Source organism: Branchiostoma floridae, chromosome 7, assembly GCF_000003815.2.
Source record: "Branchiostoma floridae strain S238N-H82 chromosome 7, Bfl_VNyyK, whole genome shotgun sequence".
Taxonomy (NCBI): Eukaryota; Metazoa; Chordata; class Leptocardii; order Amphioxiformes; family Branchiostomatidae; genus Branchiostoma; species Branchiostoma floridae.
The window spans coordinates 11,635,242-11,653,914 of record NC_049985.1 but is presented as its reverse complement, the minus strand read 5'-3'; the positions used below and the strand labels follow the sequence as shown (position 1 = coordinate 11,653,914).

Genomic DNA, 18,673 nt, shown 5'->3' with positions numbered 1-18,673 from the left:
TCATGGTCAACAGAGGCAAGACTTGGAGATGGCTGTTTCAAGTGGGCCTGTCCATGGACAAGGAGGATCAACAATAGAAGTGGCAGAAGCACCACCTTCTTCAAGGCTACAGATGGAAGAAGACACCTCCAGTACAACCCGCCACACGAACAATGCCGGAAGCAGTAGTGATGGAGCTGGCCGCACCTCCAAAATGATGCAGACAGAAGGTACCCCTTCCACACCATCTCTCTCATTGCTATCAAAGCTACACAGCCAAAGCAAGAACCACCTCCCAAAGAGCGAGGACTGAAGACCGCAGGCACTTCTCTCAAACATCCACACAGCTTCATCATACAAGCAGACATACACAGAGAACCAACACCACCTCTCAAGGATCATGGACAAGGCAAGGCAACAAACACTTCTTCTAAACATCTGCACAGCTTCACTGTACAAGCAGACATACACAGAGAACCAACACCACCTTTCAATGATCGTCCACAATACCAGGTTAATGCTCCACCCATACAACACCACAGCTTCACAGCAGAGTCCTCAGATCAGCTCAGAGATGAAAATGAGGGTACCCCTCCTCAGTCAACACACGACACAGCGGCTAACCTGGACACCATCTGTCTCCAAGACAACGACACCCCTGACCAACACACAGCGGAACTGTTCGTGATGGACAAACCACCTCCAAAGATGGCGTGGCAGAATCCTAGACACAACAGATGCCGACCTTGAAGACAGTGAGGACAATCAGATCCAAAATGGTGAGCTGCAACTAATTTTCAAGTTACCATTCTGCTATGTCTTACTTCTTTTTATTTCACTTCATTTTCCTTTTATTTTTAATCATACTCATGCAGAAGGGCCAAAAACATTTCTGATTATAATTTTTGATAAGAAATATAATCTGTTGCACTGCACTCTGATCAGTAAGGCCATAGAAATGGTTATTGTCCGTTGTAATGCAAAGCTGGGTCCAATGTACTGGGGAGATTTTTTATTCTACCTTCTGAATTAGGGTAGGGTTGTAGATCCACTTTATGCATTTGTGAATCCTATGAATCATTAAACATGCAAGAACGTGTTTTTTAAAGAACATGAGTATGCTAAAAGATACATACTATGTACATGGTTCTAAGCAAGTCAAGGAGCATCCAAATTTAAAACATCTAATACTATCATCAGGCTGAAATGTGCGGTGTTGGTAATTATGATATTCAGCACCTGTGCAGTTGAAATTTTGATTGGCTTATTGTCCAAAATATCTCTTTGTGCAGAGTAGTCGTCAATGAAGCCCACAGTACATAGGTTCTGGATTCTTTGCAATCCATGTGAATTTTTCATCAACATTGATGAAATGAAGTGATCATCGCTTTAATAACATGGTAGGCCTGTATTCTACCGGTAGTCATAAGCAATCTTTCTCTAATAATATATAGGAAAAGATTACACATGGAGAACATTAGCAAACTGTTTTCTAAATCTGTTTTATGGGAAACCAACAGCTACTTTGCTTAGTATGAACAAGTCATGGCTGAGGTACTTCTAAGAACAAATCATATTAAGAAGTCAATTTAGATATTGTTTCCTGATACATGTACTATATGATGTCTAAAACAATGATTTGTATCTAAAGTACAAAATGTTAAGGGACTCAAACTTTGACTGGTCCTACTGCAGTTTTACAACACTCTTGATAATTACGACATTAGAAGCTTTCTGAAGTGCGCTTGATGTCAGAGGCATGAATGAGGCTTAATTGTGGTAAATGCTTCATTTCATGTATGAAGGGTGGTAATTGATAATTCATTTCTCCAAGATGTTTTGCAAACACCATTGTTGAATTCGATATATCTTATTTTATCAAAGGGGAGATCATCATTCCCATCTTGCTCTTGATGGAGAGCGGTGTTGCTGTTTACTTCATCACCACCCAAGCTACCACTTTCAAATGTAGAGCGTTCTTTGTGATAAACATGTTGACTAGTCCATAGACTGGCAATGAAACAAAAATGGCGGCGGATGAGCAGGTTTCCGGCTGGAATACTGCCCAATCTTCGACGTCTCTTGTTCTCCAGACTGCATATCTCATGGTCAGCCTGGTGGTGGCAGTGGGCTGTGGCCTGCTGGTTATCTACTTGGTCTACAAGAAGGAGTATCTCCAAAAGCCTTGTAACTACCTTCGGTGCAGCCTAGCTGTATACGACATCATTTTCATGTGCTGTATCATTCCCACATATATCTACACCATTTTCGAGACGGATGACAGCAAAATCAAGAGAGCATGTTTGGTGCGGGGACAGCTGTATCGATGGTTTGGAGAATCCATGAGTGGCACATATCTCCTGATGGCAATGGAACTGTATTACTTCATCTGCCAACCCCTGCACTACCACCAGAAAGTCACCACAAAGCGTGTGGCTGTTGGCACACTTGTGGTCTTGGCCCTTTCCTTGCTGTCGCGAGTTGTGTACATAACCATTGAAAGACTGGAGAATCCCAACACAACCCCACAGTGTGGTTCACAGTCTGCCTCAACAGCTGTCATTCAAAACATCATGACAGGATTGATTGTCCTGGCCTATCTCATCATCTCCTTTTTCTACTTCCTCATCTTCAAAGAGGCAAGAAAACAACAGCAGAGGGATGAAAACCATGACCTGTGGCTCTACCAGACCAGGGCCTTCAAAAAGTTGGCACCTCATGCCATAAGCCTAGCTGTGTGGGTTGGAACCCTCGTGCTTCTGGTTGTAATGAATGCAGTTGCAAAACAACAGCCATCCTCTCCAATGCGCATCACCACACAAATAGCTGTACTGCTGTATATGACTCTGTCATCTATGGTCAACCCCATTGTCTACAGCTTCAGGATGCCAGACTTCCGCAGAGCACTGAGGGAGACATTTGGCTGGCCGAGCAATGCTCCTGTGGCACTGGTACCACCACCTCATGGTCAACAGAGGCAAGACTTGGAGACGGCTGTCTTCAGTGGGCCTGTCCATGGACAAGGAGGATCTACAATAGAAGTGGCAGAAGCACCACCTTCTTCAAGGCTACAGATGGAAGAAGACACCTCCAGTACAACCCGCCGCACTAACAAGGCCGGAAGCAGTAGTGATGGAGCTGGCCGCACCTCCAAAATGATGCAGACAGAAGGTACCCCTTCCAGACCATCTCTCCAGCTATCAGACACACGGCCATAGCAAGGACCAGCTCCCAGAGGGCAAGGACTGAAGACAGAAGGCCCTTCTCCAAAACAATCAAACAGCTTCACTGTACGAGCAGATATACACAGAGAACCAACACCACCTCTGAATGATCACCAACAAGACCATGAAAATGCTCCTCCCATACAATACCACAGCTTCACAGCAGAGTCCTCAGATCAGCTGAGAGATGAAAACGTGGGTACCCCTCTTCAGTCAACACACGACACAGCGGATAACCTGGACACCATCTGTCTCAAAAAAAACAACACCCCTGACCAACACACAGCGGAACTGTTCGTGATGGACAAACCACCTCCAAAGATGGCGTGGCAGAATCCTGGACACAGCAGATGCCGACCTTGAAGACAGCGAGGACAATCAGATCCAAAGTGGTCCACAGGCTTACCAAACATACCATAGTGACAGGGCAAGAAACAGTCTAATTACAGGACCATAAGACAATAGAACTGCAGAGTCAACAGATGGATACAAAGTGGAAACAAGATCACCTAAATGTAAGTGCATCATACCATACCTTTTTCTGTAATCTAATGTAAAATAATTGACAGTGGTACAAACAAATTCCAGCTAAGCACAGTGACTATAAGTATAAGCCTATAGCTCTTATCCTCACTTTTCAGCCATAATCTGCTTTGAAATCCTTATATTTCACACCATACCATGGATACAAGTAACATTACATAGAAGTGAAATACATTCTTTGACATAGGCCTTGGGAATTATTTGATTGACTCAGGTTTCTAGGGAATTATTTTATTGAGGTTTATAGGCCATTTCAAATCCAAAATAGACATTTTGTCCTGCTGTATTCTTATATAGGGGTCCTTTTATATAGGGGTGCGTGGAAAAAAGGACTTCTTTTGCATTTTTTACTCAAAAACCACTTTAAAATGATTGAATTGGGCAGTTTTATTATTCTCAGACCAAAAATTTAGGCTCCTGACACAAGTTCCCAGTGGCATCAAACTCAATAAAGATGCTATTTCCAGCCTAAAAATGTACATGGCAATTGATATGTTGGTAGCTTAAAATCCCACTGGACATGGGGGAGGAGAATTTGGAAGTCTATTTAGCACAGGGTATTTTTTAGAAAAGTCATCCTTTTGTAGAAAAAATGTGGATATTAAGTGGTATTTACACAATACACATGCTTTCTTAGTAGTTATTTTCTGACCTGGAATTAGGTACTTTTAGTAGTTGGTATGTCAAACAGTTTATTTGTCATTTTGTACATCATACATAGTCTGGACATTTTTCGTCAGTTTTTGCATGACAGCCCCCAAGACCTGTCTTCAATTCGTGACACAAGCACTCATGTCATAGTTGTTTGTTGTACTGCAGCTTGGTTTTGTACCCTTTTAAGTATATCCTTGACTTTCTTTGTACATGGAACGCATATACTGTTGGGGCATATTCTAGGTTTGGTATTTCTTGTGACGTGTATATGTACTAAGTGATTTTATCCTTGCTGAGTGAGCATGCCCACAAATCAAGATTAGATCACTCCTAATGTCTGTACCATACCTTAGGACAATTGTTGATGTAATGCCCAGGTACAAGTGGGTTTCTGTAGTTTCTGAAGCCTGATATCTGTATATAATATTGAACTTAAGGGGCATTTCACTGCAGAAGGGAGTGTTATATTCCAACAGATAATATTCACTGCAGAAGGGAGTGTTATATTCCAACAGATAATATATCAACGAATACATGATCAGCCGACCTTTTATGGAATTCCACTTGTGGCGAATTACGTGAAGTGTGTTGACTTTGTAAAACAATATGACACTCACTAAACCCATGCAGACCCTACCCATGTATACCCTATACATGTAGACACTTCCTAGCCTGGGTATCATCCGGAAAGTAGTTCGCTCCGACGTTCATTATATACTATATACAGTCGCTTCTAGCTCTGACATTCATTATACACTATATACAGTCGCTTCTCTGTGTTTCCGTCTGGGAACGCGGACCATCTCAATGTCTGGAATCGTCCAAATTTTGGACGCAGACGCTGATTGGTCCCCACATAGGAGCGAATCATGGAATGGGTTCATGTGATTGTTCGAACCGGTGTTCCAACACCGGAAAAGCCCCACGTCCCCTAGCGCATGTGGGCGCCGGCCTGTTGTCATCGAACGAGTGCTCTAGAACCCATTCCTTGATTTGCTCATCAACTGGCGTCACCACCAAACGGTTTGAATGCGCACGTCTCCAGACGGATAGCAGAAGTGAACATAGGAGCGAACTACTATCCGGATGGTACCCAGGCTAGACACTTCCTATATCGTGAAAATTCTTGGCATAAATTAGGGGCGCTTAAAGCACACCAAGAAGGTCAATTGTTCACAAGATATCAAAGAACACATAACAAGATATGTTTTTCTTAGCACCCCTGAAATTACCTTTGAACTTAAGTCAGGCGTTGTCAGGCACATTGTATTCTGCCATAGGCTGACATTGATTACGTTAATTAGAGGGTTACTTGGGAAGTTTTGTAGAAGACTGAATGCTTTTTAATGCACGTGGGGCTAACAGGTACTTTATCGTATAATGTTATGTAGCATACATTTGTCACTTCCTACAATTAATAGCTATCAAAAAATAAGAGTCCCATCTGGAGTGGAATGCCCCATTATGGGGTTCACCAGTATGGTTAAAAGGGGATCTGCCTAATATAAATTTGCAATCTAGAAATGTTTTGTGATGAAAAGACATCACAGGCAAATAGCAGTGAAAATCTCCATAGTCATTTTACTAAGAAACATAATTATTTAATGCAGTCAATGCAGTGGCCAAATAAAACTTTAATGCAAAAATAGTTAAGATCAGATGCTTAAGAAATGTATTTCTGGTCTTTGTGATGGAGTAAACCCTGCCTCCCACAAATATCAAACTGGTTCACCTCAAGGTCTTCTGTTATCAATATCAGTGGTTAATCTTAATGTGCATTTATTCAGTGTTGGACATAAGTGTAGCCAGTACAATTATTACTTCAACTTTTATGTGTCAAATCTTTAGACGTCACATTGGATTTATTTATTAGTAGTTGGATAGTTAGTGCTAGTAGTTGGTACATCTAGCAGTTTATGGTCATTTTGTACATGATCATGCATAGCCTGGACTGTAAATCTGTCTTCATGATCATTTCATGACACTAGGACCAATGTTGCAGTTGTTTGTACAGAATCTGGTAGTTCACATGTAGTTCTGTACCCATTCCAGTTAATCTTTGTCTTTCTTTGCACATGTTGTGGCATATTCTAGGTTTGGTCTTACTAGTGATGTGTATGCAAGTTATTCATTTTGTCCTTGCTGGGCATGCTCACAAAATATGTTTGATCACTCCCAATGCCTGTTTAGCCTTAGTTGTTATTTAAAAAAAAGGCCACAAGAAGTAAATTTTATGGATGACATCCTCTTCAGACTCCAAATATAATGCGCTCAGGCGAAAAAAAACAAGGTGGAAATAATAAAAAGATTTGAAGACCACAAACCTTGTAAAAAGAATAATTGCAGATTGACAAAACATGGCATTACAATCAAATAGGCTTTGATTTTGAATGTTACATATTCACACTCATGTCATCCATAAAAGCTACTTGCTGTGGCCTAATACTTCAGGCCCACCTTAGGCCAGTTGTTGATGTAATGGCGAGGTTTCTGTAGCTGCTTAAGCCTGACAACTCTATACAATATTGAACTTGTAAGGGGTTAACCAGTATGGTTACTTAAGTTGATGTGGCTAATATGTAATGGACAGTCAAAGGCAAATGGCAGTGAAAATCTCCACTATATACTGTACTAAGAGAAGCCAACATATTCAATATGTATCAGCCAAATTAACTTTAAAATTACAAGAATTAAGAACAGATGCTGACTAAATGCACCTCTGGCCTTTATTATGCAGTAAATCCTATATCCCAACTGTTTCACCTCAAGGTGTTATCATTGGTTTATGTAGTGCCCTTTATTCAGTGTTGGGCAATAAATCTACGTGTTGTTGATAACATGTTGTTCAACTGATCATTGATTCAATCATTATATCAAAAAGTAGTTCAACAGCCTTTTTATTATCCACTATGTCTAAGGCATGGTACTGAGAGTCAGAAGCTCATCCCTCTCTTTCTGCCATTCTTTACCTACCCAAATTTAAAGAAGTTGCGTTTGAATAATTCATCAAAGGAATATGATCCTGTGTAATATAAGCAGAAGCTCTTGTGATACTGTTAAATGAAATCACGTAATACTATACGAGGGGCGTTCAATAAGTAGTAACTCTGACTCATTTCCCATAGAAGGAGATTGATGAAACTTGGCACAGTTATCAGTCTTTCTCTTCATAGGAACCACCCAGAGTTATGCATTTCTCCCATCGTTTGATGCAGCTCTGAACACCGTTTTTGTAGGACACCCCAGGTTGGTCCTCCAACAGATGACTCATCAATGGCAGAAGAAGAACGACCAGGTCTGGGAGCTGTTTCCACAGACTTCCGGCCGTGTTTGAATTCAGGATGCCAGCGTTTTACAAGGTCCTATGATGGGGCATCATCACCATAAGTTTCTTTCATTTCATCAAAAGTCTCCTTTGGTGTGCGTCCTTTCAAATACAAAAACCGGATCACTGCGCGACACTCAACTGGCTCCATTTCACACCTGGTCCATTTCACACCTACCTCAGTTCAAACACCAGTAAATCAGACAGAAACCACAATTAGTTCAGAGCTCTTTTTTGCAACATAATCTATAGAGATATGAATCATTACACATGCAAAATTTCATCTAGATCAAACAACTGAAAGTGGGTCAGAGTTATTACTTATTGAACGCCCCTCGTAATGCAGCTAGGAAGACCGCATCACAATTATGTTATCAAAGCCAAGGTATGACATACATGTAAATGATGACATAAGGTAATACCAAAACATATCATGAAAAATGATACATGTGCATTACCTGATTTATCCCGAGCCAGTCAGCGAGGTCCCTGGCGTTCGCCAGGGCAGTGGACAGTCCCACCACCCTGACGGACCTGTCCGTGTGTGAGGAGATGAAGTTTGTACGCGACACGATCACCTCCAACACCGGACCTCGATCCTCACCTGTGTCAGTCCAAGAAAGTCAGTCACTAAACATTTTGAGAGGCATAGGATACATGACAATGACGGTTATCATGAAGGCCTAACTAAGTTCACGGGGATCTAATTTTGCGATAACGGGAAAAAGGACTGTTTTCGGTGGTTTTACATTTGCGGTAGCACCATGCACTGTAGTCTCTTACTGCCATGGATAAATGTTCGCAGTGGTTTTAAGTTCGCGGTTCGCGGCAAACATAAAACCACCGTGAACATTTATGCATTTACAGTATGTTGTGTCACAAGCAACTTATCTACCAAGTCATACAAACAAAGATTTTCAGCAGACCACTAGTCTAGTTTCTCCTCTGCATCAAATTTTCAATGTCCGGACACCAGTTGCTGAAAGTCCCTTTATAGCAACTGCTATCAAATAAGGGTCCTTCTTGGTGTGAGTGTTTCAAAACCTACAGTTCTTTGGCTGCACATGGGGAAATTGCTGTCATATTGAGGTTACCTTAGTTAGCGCTGAATGGCAGCTTGCTCCAGACCCTTGTGATTTAGCCCCACCTTTTGCTTAATTCCTCACAATTCAACCCCTGGCTGCAAAGAGAGAGAAGTTGTCCCACCCAATAACAATTTGGGCAGCCTTGACTGCATGTCAGTAAAATAAATAAATATGACACAAACAAACAACCCAACCACACCTAGCAGGTGGATCTCGTCTATGATAAGAAGCGTCACAGCTTTGACGTAGCTGCGTGTCTGCCAGCTGCGGCTGACTCCGTCCCACTTCTCGGGCGTGGTCACGATGACGTCCGACTGTGAGATGGCCTTCATGTCAGGCGTCACATCTCCAGTCAACTCAACAACTCTGTAAGCAACATGTCAACAATACAGGACATGGAGGCACATTATAGGGTTCTAGCCAACATCCATCCTTAAGTCCTTTAACATAATTTTGACACTGGGGATGGACAAAAATCTTAGCTACTGCCCTCTGTGACGGACAAAAATTGGCATGTTAAGATATCAATTGACCTAAGGTTGGTCTACCAGCAAATTTGTCCCTCAAAATAGAAGAAATTGAGTTAAGAGGGTCTACATTTAAAAATTTTCCACGGGGAGCATGCCGCGGACCCCCCTAGGATCGTCATATAAGACACATCTGCAAGCTGACTCAGGACTGATACTTTGGGAAACTAAATGACTTATCATATCATATATAAATCTCAACTATATAGTTACGTTCTAATAAGTATCATTATCTAAAATCTCTTAATTCATTCAAATTTGCTAGCTTACACAATGTATATCTGCATTAAGATTCAACAGTTAAAAAAGACTATTACCTTGTCCCATTTAGCTGATCATTCTAACAAACGATGAAACATACAAATGACTTTTACAAGACTGCTTAAATGAAGATGATTTTACCTTTTGCCCAGCTTCTTCTCAAAACGGATCTTCCAGTCTTCTATACGCTCTCTGACCAGGGCCTTCAGTGGAGCTATATACACAGCCTAAAGTATTGGAGATAAGTTCAAAGTCTATTTTATGAGAAGTGGAAAATCTAGCCATGCAAGAAATAGCAGGCCTAGGGGTGTTGCACTGATAGGCAAGGGTGTTGCACAGCTAAATCAAGGGTGTACATGTGGAAACTTGTTGGCCATGGCAGTAACAAAACAGACACCTCAATCACTAAATATATTGTGCACTTTGTGCCCAGAAAAAATTATTTATAAGTACAGCTTTGGAATAATAGCTGAAATTGCCAGTTACTTTGTATACCTATTACAAGTGCTGAAAAAGAAAATCATCCCAAGTCCAAAAAGGAAAGCCTGTACGTGTACATTGTAGCTTTTGGACTGCTGTTTTCATCTTGATGTTTTGCTGATATTTTTTGCTAAAAATATCAGAGAACCAAAGCAACATATTGGGGTGCCCTTCAAATCAATATCCTATCAACCGCACACCTTAGTCTTGGGGTACTCTCGGAAGATTCTGAAGATGGCCAGCTCTGCAGCGACAGTCTTGCCTGATCCGGTGGGCGCCCCCAGCAGGGCGTTGGTGTCAGTGTGGTACATGGTGTGGAAGATCTGGGTCTGGATGGGGTTGAAGTGGGTGAAGTTGTACAGACTCTCCAACGATGGATCCCTCAGTGCTGTGACTGGGAGGGGCTGCAAGTCCAGCAGTTCTGAAACAGAGATACTGGTTTTAGGGCTCGAAAATCTTTTTTTTTTCGGATTGGCTGCACTGGTACACCCAACAAAAAAACTTGGGTGCACTAAAAGTTTTTTCAATATGTTCACGATGATATTATTCTACCTGCATACAAGTTAGAAAAAAGATTTAAAGCAGAACCAATACAACAATTTGAAGTAAATAAAAATGTAAGATTCTGATCTATTTCACACAGAGCAAATGAAACAAAACAACTCAAATGAAAGAATTGAAGGTCATCTGTGACAGTAATGACATTGATATACAAACTAATATACCCTCTGATCCTTCTGAAGTTGAAATGACACTTCTGTTCAAGTCATATACGTACAAAAGTATGTAAACTTATGAAAATAATTGGGTACACCAGTACACGCATGGATAAAAATTGGGTGCACAGTTCCAATTTTGGGAGCACCAATTGCAAGGTGCACATATGCAGCCCTAGTATGGTAAGAATACCAGTGTCAAAGTCCTAGAAAAAAATAAACATAGAAACCAAATGTCATAGACTTGATCTTGCAATCTTGTAAACCTTGCAAACTGCACAAATCTTGGAGACGTTTTGGACCATTTACAAATATTTTTTCTGAAGACCATCACCTGTATGTGGAGGATGTCTCTCAGGTAAGATGAGGTGTTGGAAGGAGATGGCACACATGGCCTCGGCGCCGAGCCAGCGATCCGAGATGGCCCGCACGTAGTACTGACTGGGGAGGGGCTCGAAGATGGGGATGGTGAACACAAGGGTCTGTGCTTCCTCTGTCTTCACCTGCAAACAAGGTAAACTCAACATTAGTAGGGATGTTTTAATAGCTGAAGAAGGACATGTTGGTCAAGAACATGAAAAATATACCATCCTCCTGAAATAGTACTGACTCAACCTATAAGCAACAAACAATTTTAAGTGAATCAAATTTAAGCACTACAACATAATGATGCACGCACTCACACTCACTTACTCACTCATTCATTAACTCACTCACTCTCATCCACTCACTCCCTCCACTCATTCACTCTTGCTTACTCACACACTCACTCACTCACTCACACACTCACTCACTCACTCACACACTCACTCACTCACTCACACTCACTCACTCACTCCACTCACTCACTCACTCACTCACACACTCACTCACTCACTCACTCACACACTCACTCACTCACTCACACTCACTCACTCACTCCACTCACTCACTCACTCACTCACTCACTCACTCACTCACTCACTCACTCACTCACTCACTCACTCACCACTCACTCACTCACCAACCCACAGTACCTGTTTCTTCTGTATGAGGAAGTACTCGGAGTGATAGATGTGGTGGTTCTCTGGGTCCTCCACCCAGATCCACCAGGGCTCCGACACCGTCCCGTGGACACGGTCGTTCCACGTGAAGGTCGGCGAGATGGTGAGGCGCACCCGTAGCACCGTGCGAGTGATGGGTTGGATAGCGGCATCCAATTCCAGAGAAGGTAGCTGGTACACAGCTTGTTTCACCATCTTACCCATCCTCACATGATGAATCATTCTCCCTATACAAGTTTTAAAAAATGTTTTGATACAGAACCAATACATGCAGGTGGACAAGTAAAAGAAATGTAAGATTATAACTACCTTATTTCAAACAAATCACAGCAAAACAAAATAAATCTGAAAATCGAATGAAACAGTTAAAAGTTAATCTGTGATGGTAATTGACAATACAAATGCATAAAAATGTAATGTGCTACCTGTATTTCCATATACAAAGCACAGTGCTTACAAGCAAGCAAGCTTTTTATCAGTCCTATGATACTTCTCCAATTTAAATGATACTTCTGTTCTTTAGGCTACATGTACATGACATAAGCTTTGTGTCACTTCAGTTTGAAAAGTTTTAGAGGACTGACTGAAAGCTTGCTAGTAAGTGCTTTACTTTCATTATACAGAAATTGTGTATACAATGTTTATTACCTGTAATACACATGTATCAGTTTATATATAATTTGCATGGTTATTTATCATTTTATAGAATGTATGTCATTTGCATGGTATTTGAAGTCTACCATCAACAAACTAGTCATTAACCCACTAACTCAACACACTAGTTCTCACCAATCTCGTCAGCCTGCAGGTCCTTGATCCTGTGCACACTGAGGCTTCGTGCCTCCAGCTTGTGCAGGATCTCCTTGGACAGGATGGAGAACTGGTGCAGAGGGTGTTCAAACGGCCAGAGCTGGCGGTCCACCACCTTACTGAGCTCCAGGAGTTTGCCAGCCATCAGGGGCCAGCCTTTCCTCAGGGTGATCTCAAACAGCCCTCTCAGGATACGCCCTGCATTCTGGTGGGGAGAATGTATGACAGTGTAGTTGTTGTAGGAGTTCTAAAACATATCTGTGCAGACTTTTAGTTCCAGTATGGTACATGTCTCAGTTGCTAAATTTGCCAAATAAAAAGTCAGTTTTGAAATCAGTTTTAATCTGTTGGAATCATAAATTGAACACTTTGGGATGGCTGTACACATCACTACTTAACATCATTTATCAAAAAGCTAGCTGGCTACTCAGTATCATGTCAACTGTTAAGCGCATTGTGGAAGTGCATTGCGGTGTTTACCCCATTCCTGAAAAATCCTGATAAATGTCTTTTACCTCTATACCATTTAATCCAGCTTTCCTGGAAAAATAGCAACTAAGCCATAACCATCACAGTAATTTGAAGGAAATGATTACTTGATGACCTTCAATCTTCAGGACCTTACAAATGTACATTATTAACTCCTGTACTTTACTTGTCTTGGAATGCTTCCTACCCTGCTGAACTGTATTTGGCAGAAGGGTACTGAAAAGTGTTGAGTGAAAGGAAATGCTGAATTCATGGTTCCTGGCGTTACAGTAAACATAGATGCCATCATCCCAGGTCAGGGCCTCTAAACACAGTATATTGTGTAATTGTCTATATACATGATGTTGTAACGCATTTGACATTTGCACAATGACATGCATTTGTACAATATTCCAGGCTTGACTGAAAAGCAGATCAAAGGACCTGTCTAGAGTGTATTGCCCTGGAAAAAAAAAAAAAAAGTCAAAAGTGAAAGCCCCACCTGCACCACATACGCCATGTCGGACATGAGTGAGAAGCTGTCCACACGATGACGACAGATGTACGTCTGCAGCAGAATGTTGACTTTCCCGTAACTGTTCTCCACCCCGCCGGGCACGGGCAACGGACAGACGGAGTCCAGAAGCTCATCCAACTCTGACATCTCATCATCTCGTACCTGAAAAAACATCAGGTAACTAGAAATGTGACATTTGCAAGCAAATTATATAATGTTTACCTTCACATGTTGTAGTCTAACACTGAATACTGTTATGTATATTCTTACTCCAACACATTTATATTTAGTGACCTGAGCCATTTTCTACATTATGTAACCGAATATATGTGCCTGCTACTTTACTGGTAACCATAGTGACAGCTGTCTGGCACATGTCCTTGACCTTAATCATTCGTAGAAGAAGGAGAAACAGAGCAAAAACAAATATACATGTGTAGTAGTCTTCACATTTAAAAGTTTCCCTAGGAAATGAAAACATCAACCGAACAAATTTTGACATTTCCTGCTCTGGCGAAAAGTCACACAGCTTAGCACACAGCTTAGGGCTACAAAAAATAGCAATTCCACAGGGAATGTAAAGGAACGATTTTTTTCATCTCATTGGCAACAGATATCAAGGGCTTCACCTCATAGGCATTGCCAAAAAACTTACTAAACAAAGATATACTTTTAAAGAAAATTTGGGTGAGTCCAATTTTCGTGTTGGAAATTACAGTTCAACTATTTTTTTTTTGATTTTGATTTTATTTTGCACTTTAAAAACAATCATAAATACAGCAAATTAAAGAAAACAACAGAACGTGCAAGGGGAGAGAAAAAGCCGTGTGGCTTATACAACCTCTACCCCCTTCAAACTTTACAAATCATAATGCTATTAAATGAATATGAAGACCATACATCAAACCATAATAAATCAAATAAATCAAATGAAACCCAGTGATCATCATGACGCAACAAATGATCTAGCTAAAAAAACTGAAGCAGACAAAACTGAACATGATCTACAGATCATAAAGAAATAAGTCAAAATCATAGAATTAACCTGCTAGCAAATATCGAATGAAAGCAAATACAGAAAATCAAAGCAAGGGATGCAACAAACAGGCACCAAGTACATGGTATAATACTTAAAAATAACTGAACATAATATAATCAAGAAGCAAGGGAACAAATAAATCAGGAGCAGATAGTTGGCTTCTCTATGAGGTCGTTTTTTATGCTTTTCTTGAAAACGGTAAGCGACTGACAATTTCTGTTGGAAAGACTTAGAGTGTTCCATATGGATGGGCCCCTAAACAATATAGTGAATTGTGTTAGGTTAGATTTTGTTTTAATAGGTCTAAGTCTGTTTTGCTGCCTCGTACTGTGATCGTGAATATCTGAGTTGTACTTGAATATGTCTTTATATAGGACTGGTAAAGAGGGACTGTTGTGAATAACTTTATGGACGAAAATGGCTGACTGTAATTTGTTTATATCATATACTGTCAAGATTTTCAGATTGTGAAACAAAGCTGCTGAGTTTGCTATAAATGAGGCGTTTGAAGCAATTCTAACAAAACGTTTTTGTAGCAGGTGCAGAGGTTTTATTGAGGTAGTGTAAGTACTAGCCCAGATGATATTACAATATGTTAAGTAGGGGTATATCAAGCTGTGGTAAAGAGTCATAAATATTTTACGAGATAGACAATTTGCAACTTTTCTTATAATACCAATATTCTTAGAAATTTTTTTGCAAATAATGTCAATGTGAAATTTCCACGTGAGTTTTTCATCCATAACGACTCCTAGAAACCGTGCATTACTTACATGTTTAATGGGTTTATTCTCTATGTATATCTTAGCCATTTCTTTACTGTATTTCTTATTTCTTCCTGTGAAAATTATGAAATTTGTTTTGTCTATATTTAGGGACAGCTTATTTGACTTAAACCATTGATTTAATTTGCAAAGTTCGTCACTTATTGTTGAAATAAGTGTATCAAAATTTTTATGCGAAATAAAAAGATTGGTGTCGTCGGCAAATAGTAAAGCGAAAAATTTCTCTGATATCATGGGTAGGTCGTTTACATAAATCAAAAATAAAAGAGGTCCTAGTATGGAGCCTTGCGGGACACCACATGTTACAAATTTCTATTTCAAAAAAAGATACACATTGCAGTTTGACAACAACAAAGCTGATCTCACCTTGATTTGATCAAACTCATGGGACTTGGCCACCATGGCTAAGATGTCTGACTCCGTCATCAAGGGTTTCAGAAACTCATTGTACACCTGGAAAAGTGGAATAGTATAGATTAGTAGTTAATTGGTGACTTGTATCATAAAACATAACAAAGTGTCAGCTACTAGTTCACAGTGGAACAGAAACTAAGATGGTTAACTTGAGAGGATCTTTTAATAGAGACCACAGAAGTGGATACACATGTCACATAGTATTCAGTGTAATACATGTATTTTCAATATAAAGAGGACATACATTTGTATCAGATTTAGGGACAGTACTTGCCCTAAAACAAAATAGTAAGATACAGTGTTAAGTGCTGATTAATGGTGAAATTGTTTTTCCTTACCTGCTTCAAAACGTTACAGAATATATAAATTAAACTGATCTGGAATGAGTTAAGACTTGATGACCTTTCTTAATATAACTCTTACCTGCACACTGTCGTGTTTGATGTAGAAATGGCTGGCCGTACGTCCGGGGTCGGTGGGGTGGAGGTAACCAGTTCTCTCCTCAAACCGTATCATGCGCGCCTTGTCCAGCTGGCGACCGGCTGCAACAATCAGCTCGCGACGGAACTCCTCCAAATCTGGATCTTTCTATGTTTTTCAAATTTGTGTAATTTGAGGAAAAATGCACTCAATTTCAGTAGGGTATAGGGAGAAATATCCTCGAATAGTTTCATGTGTAACTGGATTAAAGATGACCATAATAATTGTTACAGAATGATATACATTTTGCTTCTTTAACAGCAATGACAATGATAGTGACCAACACAAAAGGGGGATAGCTGTTTCAGATTTTGCAATCAACACAATATAGGAAACAATTTATTTTTAAAGTCAGATGAAATGATTGCATTTTGCAAAAAAAAATATTTGCAACCAAAGGGTTGTAAATTTTTACTCCAGGTTCAGAATCAGGGCTATTGATGTCAACACTTAATATATTTCCTACCTGTGCATTAGTGTAGGATATCCCATAAGCCAGTGGGTTGGCCTTCATCCTGACATACAGGTACGTGTAGCTGAGCCACCTGACAGCCTCCTCAACATTGGTGACTGTGCCCAGGGACACCTGTCAACATTTAAGAAATTGTACAAATTTAACAAAAAAATTCTTTAAGAGAATCTTGCAGATTTTTACTCCTTCTCTATCATTGACTGTCCAAGACACACAGCAACTTTGGTAAATGTCCCAGGACAATATGCACATTCCAACCTAGTCACTAAAGGGTGTAGTTGCATTCCTCAGATGATGTCAAATGCAAGCTAAGAGTATTCTTGGGGTAGTCATGCAAAAATGTATGCTGTACAAAGTGCAGCTGTACTATTGTTACAAAAAGGCAGTCTTATGTAGATCCCTGTCAGTGATTGGTTATATCACATGATTCCCATCCTGCTGCGTGGAAATCCTAAACCAAAAATTGTACAATGATAAATTACAAATGTGACCGCACTGCAAACACTTAACAAGTGGACAAAAATCCTCTTCCACACCTTTGGTGTGTCTCTTTTATTCTACCCATCTTTTAGTACAATAATTCACCATAAGTGTAAACATTTGACAGTTCTCACCTCAGCATTGAGGTTGTCGGTGAGGTTCTGTATAAACTGGCTCTCTATGGGTGTCTGTTGAGTCATGAGTGACAGGTAGTGGCTCAGCTTGTCATGGGTGGTCAGGATCACGCCTTCGCCAAACGTATCGTACTGCGGACGACCCGCGCGACCGAAGATCTGCATCACGTCCAGGATGCTCAGGTCTACGAATGAACCCCGCTTGGCATCGTAGATTTGTGTTCCCTGGTAACAAAGAAGTTAGTTCTATTAGCTTATAAAATCAAATAAGTCACAAGAAACACTTCTAGACAGTTTGCAAAACCTAAAATCTGCAGATTAAAACAAAAGAAGCCTAAAACACACCGCCTTGGCAAATCATTGTTTCCTTAGGTTAGAAAAAGTGTGATCATAATGATTAAAAGCAAAAGTGTTGTCTCATGTTCTGAGTGTCTAATAATATATGTTAGCCTTTTATCTGCTGAGGCACATGTAGCCTTTTTTTCATGAAATATGGAGGACAATTAAGCCCCTGTCACAAAAATTCAGCACCTTTACAATGATTCTCCTCCAAACCAGTCCCAAAATAAGGCCCCTGCTGGGTTGGGAGTAGCCTGGGAGTTTATCCTATTCTAGCAAACAGAATACAACTTCCCTGACTTTGATATCCACAGTTTGACTTTAAAAGCCAGTGGGCAGGCCTTGCTTAGGACTTACTCCCAACCACGGTCAGGGGGGAAGGTTGGGACGGCATGGTCGGCTATGTGTGAAAGGGCTGTAACTACCAACTCACTTTGATGACAACAGCATGTGCCGGTAGGTTGACACCCCAGGCCAGCGTGGCTGTACAGACCAGCACACGGATCAACCCGCGGGAGAACAGTCGCTCCATCAGGTTACGGTCCTGGCGTAACATCCCCGCGTGGTGGATCCCAAAGCCATCAGGGAACAGATCCCGTAGCTGCTTGTTCCGTGATCGGTTTACCTGGACAGTGGGAAGTTATTTCACTAATTGAAATATATGTCAGAGGTTGCAAGGTACCGTATATCATTAAAGATATAAGTGAGAGGTTGCAAGGTATTACTTTTGGGAACGGTTGGGGTAAAAACATTTTCTGTCCCAACAAGCAAATTTCTGTCCCAGGACAGAGGGACGGGTCCTGTAGACAGTCCTGGGTTCAATTAACCAGCATGGCAGCTGTGATGTCATATACCAATACCAAAGGCATATTGTATGGTAATCATAACCATCTCAGGC

At 40.7% G+C, this 18,673-nt stretch overlaps 1 protein-coding gene across 1 annotated transcript in view; it reads right to left on the bottom strand.

Annotated features, from left to right (window-relative positions):
* Window positions 1–18,673, bottom strand: part of LOC118418780 (activating signal cointegrator 1 complex subunit 3-like) — a 40,037-nt gene that overhangs the window by 11,469 nt on the left and 9,895 nt on the right. The window contains exons 15-27 of the mRNA XM_035824817.1: window positions 18,209–18,400; window positions 17,437–17,661; window positions 16,817–16,936; window positions 16,294–16,458; window positions 15,823–15,909; window positions 13,618–13,794; window positions 12,627–12,852; window positions 11,811–12,064; window positions 11,129–11,297; window positions 10,279–10,499; window positions 9,740–9,825; window positions 9,010–9,176; window positions 8,184–8,329 (exon numbers count right to left, since the gene is read on the bottom strand). Coding sequence (XP_035680710.1) covers window positions 8,184–8,329; window positions 9,010–9,176; window positions 9,740–9,825; window positions 10,279–10,499; window positions 11,129–11,297; window positions 11,811–12,064; window positions 12,627–12,852; window positions 13,618–13,794; window positions 15,823–15,909; window positions 16,294–16,458; window positions 16,817–16,936; window positions 17,437–17,661; window positions 18,209–18,400 — 2,235 coding nt within the window. The remainder of the gene's footprint in view (window positions 1–8,183; window positions 8,330–9,009; window positions 9,177–9,739; window positions 9,826–10,278; window positions 10,500–11,128; window positions 11,298–11,810; window positions 12,065–12,626; window positions 12,853–13,617; window positions 13,795–15,822; window positions 15,910–16,293; window positions 16,459–16,816; window positions 16,937–17,436; window positions 17,662–18,208; window positions 18,401–18,673) is intronic.